The sequence below is a fragment of the Acomys russatus genome, chromosome 7 (assembly GCF_903995435.1).
Source record: "Acomys russatus chromosome 7, mAcoRus1.1, whole genome shotgun sequence".
Lineage (NCBI taxonomy): Eukaryota > Metazoa > Chordata > Mammalia > Rodentia > Muridae > Acomys > Acomys russatus.
This window is the reverse complement of record NC_067143.1, coordinates 3,831,362-3,838,687: the sequence shown is the minus strand read 5'-3', so window position 1 is coordinate 3,838,687 and position 7,326 is coordinate 3,831,362. Positions and strand designations below refer to the sequence as shown.

The 7,326-nt window shown below is 52.7% G+C and overlaps 1 protein-coding gene across 1 annotated transcript; it reads right to left on the bottom strand.

Moving 5' to 3' along the window:
• Positions 1 to 919: 919 nt before the first annotated feature.
• Klk9 (kallikrein related peptidase 9) lies at positions 920 to 5,616 on the bottom strand. The gene is made up of 5 exons (XM_051149411.1): positions 5,170 to 5,616; positions 4,883 to 5,039; positions 2,654 to 2,919; positions 1,420 to 1,556; positions 920 to 1,109 (listed from the first exon to the last, which is right to left on the bottom strand). The coding sequence occupies exons 1-5, from the start codon at positions 5,210 to 5,212 to the stop codon at positions 957 to 959; spliced, it is 756 nt and encodes a 251-aa protein (XP_051005368.1). The 5' UTR covers positions 5,213 to 5,616; the 3' UTR covers positions 920 to 956.
• Positions 5,617 to 7,326: the final 1,710 nt, after the last annotated feature.

The following is a 7,326-nucleotide window of genomic DNA, read 5'->3' as shown; positions in this document are numbered from 1 at the left end:
TTCTCCAGGGTCTGAGGGAGCAGGGGGCCGGGAGTAAGTTCTCTGTCCTTAATGAAGGATGGGCTTGGGACTGAGTTTTGTGGAAAATGGGGAAGGCGTGTGTTCTTGTTGGGGACTTTGAGGGCGGATCAGCAGCCGGCCCGGGGTATCTGGGTAGGCAGGTTCGGGTGGCGCTGTGACCTGTTTTCCCCTTTCCCGCAGGGCGGTAGGACCAGCCCTGGCGTAAGTCCCAGGTGCTGCAATAGGCTTGTTGTTTAGGGTTAGTGCAAAGGTTCGGCTGGTGCCCTTCATTTACCCTTTCCTTCCCACTTGCGCGCGCCCTTCACCCTACATCACAGATGATAGGAAGTCACCATTTCTATGGTTTATTCTGATTCATCCAGCGGTTCTGGAAAGACCAGTGCCGCCCCCCCCATCCTCTCTCAAGAGTCAAACCCACGACACAGGACGCAGCCGGAGCAGAAGTCAGAACTGTCCAAAGTCCACGGGGGCGGAGTATACGCAGCCCTGACATCACTAGGAGTGGGGACAAAGGGGATGCAGTCCAGAGATGAAATCCCATTGGATGGAATTTGTAGGGATGCAGTGAAAGATATTTCTTGGTGGTGATCCTGAGGGTTGGGTTACTCCAGAGAGTGGTGATTAAAAACATGTCGTCTGGGCCAGGAGCAAAGAGGGCGTGTCTCAGTTGGATTTGAGGGGGACAGGGTCTTATTATGTCACTGATTTGCCTGGGAGCGGAACCCAAGGGGCAAATGACCGAAGGGGGTGGAGTCTTGGGGCGGAGCCTAAGCGATGAAGTCTGAGGACAGAGCCTAAGAGGGCGGAGTTTCATCGTCCCAGGCTGTGACCGAGAGGCAGATGACAGTGGAGGATGGAGAAGCTGGGGAGGCGGGGCGAGAGGGGGGGGCCGGAGCCTTGCAGTATCTTCTTCTCAGTCTGTCCTTGGCATGGACTCAGTTTTCTTCTATAGATTTTTCAATCCAGTCCTGGTAGTGCCATACGCTGGTGTAGACAGCAGGTCTCTGAGGTCTGGAACAAGGCTCAGATCCCCCAGACACTATACCTGTCAGGGCTCTGTTGCACACTAGGGGTCCCCCAGAGTCACCCTGTGCGGGGATGAAAAGCAGAGCTGTTAGCTGGATCTATTCAGGAGAATCAAAGTTTCTTCCTCCTGAGAAAGGCTCCTCTTTCCTGCTGTTCAGCACCCAGGAAGCCTAGTCTGTAGCCTCCCCTCCCTCAGACCCAGGAATGAAAGCCCAGAGCCCTCACCCCACTGGACCATGCATCATTCTCGGCTCCCTGAATCCTCAGAACTCAGCCTGGATCCCAAGACTCTTCTTCCCTAGATCCTGCGGTCTGTGGCTCCAGTCATCTCCTGCCTAGAAAACTGCCTCCTCCCAGCAGCGGGTAGCTCACCTGACAGGAGCCTCGGCCTCCCTCCCACCGGCCAGCACACAGCATCTTCTCTGAGATGTGGCCTGGGTATGCCCAGCGACAAAGCTTGTTGTCCAGGATGCTGATGTTGGCACACTGCAGTGTCATTGGGTACTGTACTGTTGAGGAAGAAGACAGAGAGTGAAGGATGTTTCCGGAATCCCAGGCAGCATCCCCAGAACCTTCCCTGTAGCCTTTCTTTCATCAGGACTTCTAAGGAACCACAGGGCTAAGACTCAGAGATGACAAGCCAGACTGTCACAGGCCTGGAGAAGACAGATGGGTAAGAGGAGGAGAAGGTAAAAGGAGAGAGAGAGAGAGAGAGAGAGAGAGAGAGAGAGAGAGAGAGAGAGAGAGAGAGAGAGGAAGGTGTGTGTGTGTGTGTGTGTGTGTGTGTGTGTGTGTGTGTGTGCAAAACTCACAGGAGTAGGGTGAGTAGAGACCAGAGAGGGAGTTAGACATTTCTGAGGGGAAAACCACTGTCAGAGGCAAATGGCAAGGCAGGCAAACATGCAGAGCAAAGGGCCAAAAAATGTTAACAGGAACTGGATAGCACAGTGTGTGTACATGGTCTCTTTTGGACAGAAGTCCCTGGGGTGTAGCCTCTACTGCTACTCTGAAGGGTAGCCTGTATATTTTGTGAGTGTGAGCACATTTTTGCCCATTCTTTGAATTTTATTATTTATTTATTTATATTTATTATATGTATTTTTTTTTTGACAGAATCTCACTACATGAGCCTTGGCTAACCTAGAACTTGCTACGTAGAGCAAGCTGGCTTCAAGTTCCTAGAGGTCTGTCTGCCTCTGCTTCCCAAGTGTGGGAATTAAAGACGCGCACCACCACACTCTGTCCTGAATTTTCTGCGTGTATGTTTGTGGTATGTGCACCTATGTGTGTGGGGGGCATGTACAGAGGCTAAAGGAGGCCATGGGTCTCGTGCTCTCTTACTCTACCCAATAACCCCTTGACACAAGCCCTCCCACTGAACCTGGAGCCAGGCTGGGAGCTAGCATGTCCTATGGAGGAGGCCCTGGGGAGGGGAAAAGGAGGAGAAAGGATGAAGGTGGGAGAAAGGGAAGGGAGGAAGAAGAGGGAGAAGGAAAAGAGGAGGGGAAAGAAATGATTTAGGAAGAGCAGATAGAGGAGGGAGGAAGAGAAAGAGAAGAGAAGGGAGATGGTAAGAGATGACCCAGAGCTAAGGGCAAGTACATACTTTTGGAGCTGGACACACTGCCCCAGCCAGAGATGAGGCACTGGGAGCCCACGGCTGGCAGCCTCTGGGTGAGGTTGAGGGGCTGCACAGCTGCATTCAACCGGACCTTCCTGGGTAGCCGGATCAGCATAATATCATCATTGTGGTCGTTGGCTGAGAGATCCGGATTGAAGCCAGGATGGGGGAAGAAATCTGTGACCAGAAACAACTTCTCGGGGCCTTCCCACTGCCACAGATGATGCTCCCCAAGGCGGACCCACAGGTACCTGTGAGGATGGACTTCAGAGATCAGGGTGGGGCCGGGCGTGGGGGGGGGACGCTGAGTCCACCCAAGGTACTGTGTGCCCCTGCACGGCCACACACACCGTCTCTGAGGCTCTGCTCCTTGTAGCCTACTTTTCAAAGTCACCTACCTTTGTTGGGGCCTCAGTGGTGACCTGGGTCCACTGGAACCTTGTGGAAGCATGGGGACCCCACCTACCACACAAAAACAACCCCACCCCTGCCGCCACAGGTCTGGTGGCTTCTGTGGGAGTGGCTTTAAGTGTTTTCAACGTGTGTATGGATGGGGGGTGGGATGTGGAAAACGTCCAAGTTTTCCAAGAGGCCTTAAGCCGCTCCCACCCGTAATATCCTTTATTGCACAGATATTTCTTCCTCAGATCTAACCTTAGGCTCTCTTGCTGCAGGCCCCAGAAAACGTGTTCTGGTCTGAGTTCATGCTGTGGACACTTGGGGACTTTCTATGAAGTACCAGGGCCATGATTGAAAATTTGGGGTTTGGGGAGCGTGAGGTTTTATTTCTGTGTCTACCCCTCTCTGACACCCTGGGGACGGAGAAGTTAGGCCCTCATCCAATCTAGCCTCCCTGACTCTTCCTCCATCTCCACAGCCCTGCCATTTATCCTCTTATCTTGGGGACTAAATCAAAATATCACTCTCTCAGCCCAACATGGTGCCCGTCTTGGAGTGATGCATGTTGGGAAATTCCTGGAGAGATTATTGGAACACCCTAGGTAACCTTGTCTGGGGACAATGTGCAGAGGATTATTTTACCTCATGGGGTCCAGGACCCCAGAACAGTCAGAATCAGGATCCTAGAATTCTAAGAGTTTGACACACCATTGCCTGTGCTTCCGGGACTCTGAGAACTTCAGCTTAGGGAACTGTATAGAGCCATGCTTCTAACACCCTACACCTCATTTTGTCAAAAAGCCCACGATTTTAGTCCTGTGGTTGTGAAAACCTGTCATCCATTCCAGCACTCAGGAAGAGGAGGAGGTAAGAAGAGGTGTTCAGGGCCATCTTTGGCTACATGGCAAGTTCAAGGCCAGCCTGAGCTATGTGAAACCGTGTCTTAAAAACAAACTCCAGGATTTTAAGGTTGTCCGCATTAAACCCAATGCTCAAAGATTCTGGAGTCCCAGTATATCCAAGGATGGCATGACAAGTGTTTTACAGGTCTAGCAGTCTATAAATATTTGACTCAGAAAAATGGCAACTATCTACAGCTCAGAGCCCTCTGAGGCAGGCCTTCTTGATCCATAAGACACCGCAATAGTGGGATGCTGGGATAATAAACCAGCCAGATTTTACATGTTACTGCTCTAACTTCTAGAAATCTCTCTATTCCAAACACTGTGGCTGAAAAAAATCTGATAATTTCTGACTGTAGGCTTCTAGAATTCCACCCCACTCTCCTCTCCTTTCCATGTCCGTCTCTCTCTTGGCCTTTCTCTGTCCTTTCTTTCTTCCCTTGGCCCCTCCTCTCTCACTACTCTTCTTTTTCCCCCTCTCTTAATTTTCTTTCTTTCTCTTTTTACATTCCCTCCATCACTCGTTCCTTTCCTTCTTTTCTCTTGTTTTATTCTTGAGACAGAGTCCTGTGTATCTCTGCTGGTCTAGAACTCTATGTAATTGAAAATGATCTTGAGTTTCTGATTGGGTCAGGATGCTTATAACCCCAGTACTCTGGGGAGGCAGATGTCTGTGGATCTCTGTGCTCCAGGTCAGTCTGGAACAGTGCAAGTTCCAGGATAGCCACGACTACGCAGTGAGACCCTGAAGAGCCTATGCGTTGAGTCTCAGAATCAGTTTTTTGATTCTAAGAACCCTGGCCTGGTGTCAACCCTCTCCTGCCTCCAGCCCCAATCCTCCCACCCCCATGCCTGCTCTTCCCCTATTTCTGTTTCCCAGTCTCTGCTGGGTCTGCCAGCTCTGGACACTCACGGTTTGCGGCAGTGGGCAGCTGTGAGCAGCCATTGGTCACTGATGAGCGTGGCTCCGCAGATCTGCCGGGTGAGGTAGAAGAGGCCGGCCTGCCAGGGCTGAGAGTTGGGCTGGCACTCCCTGGCTCCCACGGCGCGAGTTTCAGCTCCACAGTGACCTGGGGTGCGGTGGAGGGCACAGGGGTCACAGTGGGCAGGCTCGTGGAAGAGGATGCTGGGGAGTCCGAAGGGAAGAGGATGCCTTATAGGGGAACGTGGCGTTAGAGGGCACGGGTCTAAGCGTCTCACCTGCCAGCAGAGAGAGCAACACCAAGGTGAGTCCCAGCTTCATGGCCTTGGGCGTAGGTCCAGCGGCCTGATGCTGGGCGCCTGGCCTTCTTTATGGTAAGCCATAGAGATCTTCCTCCTCCCTGGGGCCGGCCCTGTGATTAATCAGGATTGGGAAATGTCCCCGGGGGAGGGGGAAGTCCTGATGTCAGGGTCCTCCGGGAGGGGAGGGGGCACAAGAAGGCTTTCCATGGTGTCTCCTAGCTCAGCAGAATGAGCTAAGTGGGGGAAGGGTACCTGGCCTTGGAGAGTTTCTACCAGAGACTTAAGAGGGTGGGGGTTTGTTTCTCATGTCCTCAGGCTGCAAGATTTGCTTCCAGAATGTTCTGTAGCTTGGAGGAGGAGGAGGGGAGCAGGGAGGAGAAGGAAGAGGAAGGGAAGGAAGGCAGAGAGAGGGGGTGGGGTGGGGAATATGAACCTATGAGTGAAAATGAAGCTATCTCCGCCAAACCAAACCTGTTCTGGGACTGGGGTCAGGGTTTCCTCCCTTATGCACACACACATGCCTCTCCTGTGGTGTTGCAAAATCTGGTCCCATCTGGATTAACCCACTCTTGTCATGACCTGTCCCCTTCCCCACAGTCCCCCCAAGAACCCAGGTGCTCAAAAAACCCTGGAATCAAGCCCAAGCCTCTCTCCATGCCCCCCCCCCCCAGTGTCTCACGCCTGTCCTCGTGCCCTTACCACCACCCCCACCACCCCCCGCCTCTGGGACGGCCCAGCCTGGCTCTGACTCACCTCTGTCCCCAACATCACCCTGTTCTGGGTGTGGTTCTCCAGAATCCTCCAAAGATGCTAATGCTTGAGTGTCTTCCTTCACATCCTTCCTCATCTTCAGGACCCAAGCTAAGCGCCCCTCTGCTGGCATGCCTTCTCTGATTTCTCCAGGCTGACCTGGCTCTGTCAGCGTGTCCACTTTCCGATGCCCGGGAGCCTGCCTCTCAAGCTGAGAGCTGCTCTTTGGAACACTCCTTCCCTGTGCTGTGGCAGTGTGAGCTGGGTGGTGGGGCAAGTGACCTGTGTGACCAGGGAAACCGGCCTGGAGCTAGAGTGACAATGGCAGGCATAAGGATGGATCCCTCCTCAATCTGGGCCTGCATGCCCTGGTGCACATAGCTTTGTGGCCCCTATCTCTGCCACATGGTGGCCGTATTTCAGGATATGTCTAGCTAGCACCTGGGATTCCTCTCCATTCAAGTGAATCATTCCCAGCACCTGAGCCCTCAGCCCCAGCCATCGATGTACATTCACCCCAAAACTCCCTACCCACTTCCCCAAGGTTTATATAGCCCTTATTCTCCCCAATAAAGAAAAGCCCCCCTCACTGATGAATCAAGCAAGTTCTGCTAACCCACCTGCCTGCCCTGCTAAGCTTCGTTCCTTCAGGCCCAGCATCTGTGCACCATGGTGCCTGGATACCCCCGAGGCAGAAGCAGAACCCAAAACAACGCTGGACCACCTGTGCCCAGTTGTCTTGGAGGCAAAGCTTAGGCGTGCGACTTAGGTGCTGGTGCTGTTCTGTGACAATAGTAACCAGGGCAGGTGGCATCGTCAACAGGTAGTACTCTCAGAGTGTGTCTGGGAGACGGTTCAGCGGGTAAAGTACTTACCGTGCAAGCCTCGCTGGCCAGCCAGGCTAGCCAATCAGTGAGGTCCAGGTCCAGTGAGAGGCCTAAATAGGACTAATGAGAAGGCTCAGTGGGTAAAGATGCTCGCTGACAAAGGTGACCTGAAGCTGATCCCCAGGACCCACGATGGTGGAAGAGAGAGTTGATTTGTGTGAGCTGACCTTTGACCTCTACGTGTGCACTGTGGCATGAATACCCCTCAGCCCCCATCATGTGCACACAAATTAAAAGTAATGAAATGTGTTAAGGAGCAGTAGAGGTGGCACAGGGGTTAAGAGCACTGAGTTGCTTGCTCTTTCAGAGGACACAGACATGGGTTCAATCCCTAGCAACCTCACAACTGTGACTCCAGCTCTAGGGGATCTGATGCCCTCCTCTGGCCTCCTTGGGCACTGCATGTGTATAGTGCTCAGACACTACATACAGGCAAGACACCCACACATATCAAATAAATGAATGAATTTTAAAAAATAAAAAAGTTAACAAGTGA

Excerpts from the sequence above, each read along its gene's own strand:
- Klk9 (XM_051149411.1), bottom strand. The coding sequence starts at position 5,212 with ATGAAGCTGGGACTCACCTTGGTGTTGCTCTCTCTGCTGGCAG. Across the intron at positions 5,040-5,169 it reads GTTGCTCTCTCTGCTGGCAG|GTCACTGTGGAGCTGAAACT; the intron begins GTGAGACGCTTA and ends ACCGCACCCCAG. Across the intron at positions 2,920-4,882 it reads GCTGCCCACTGCCGCAAACC|GTACCTGTGGGTCCGCCTTG; the intron begins GTGAGTGTCCAG and ends CCATCCTCACAG.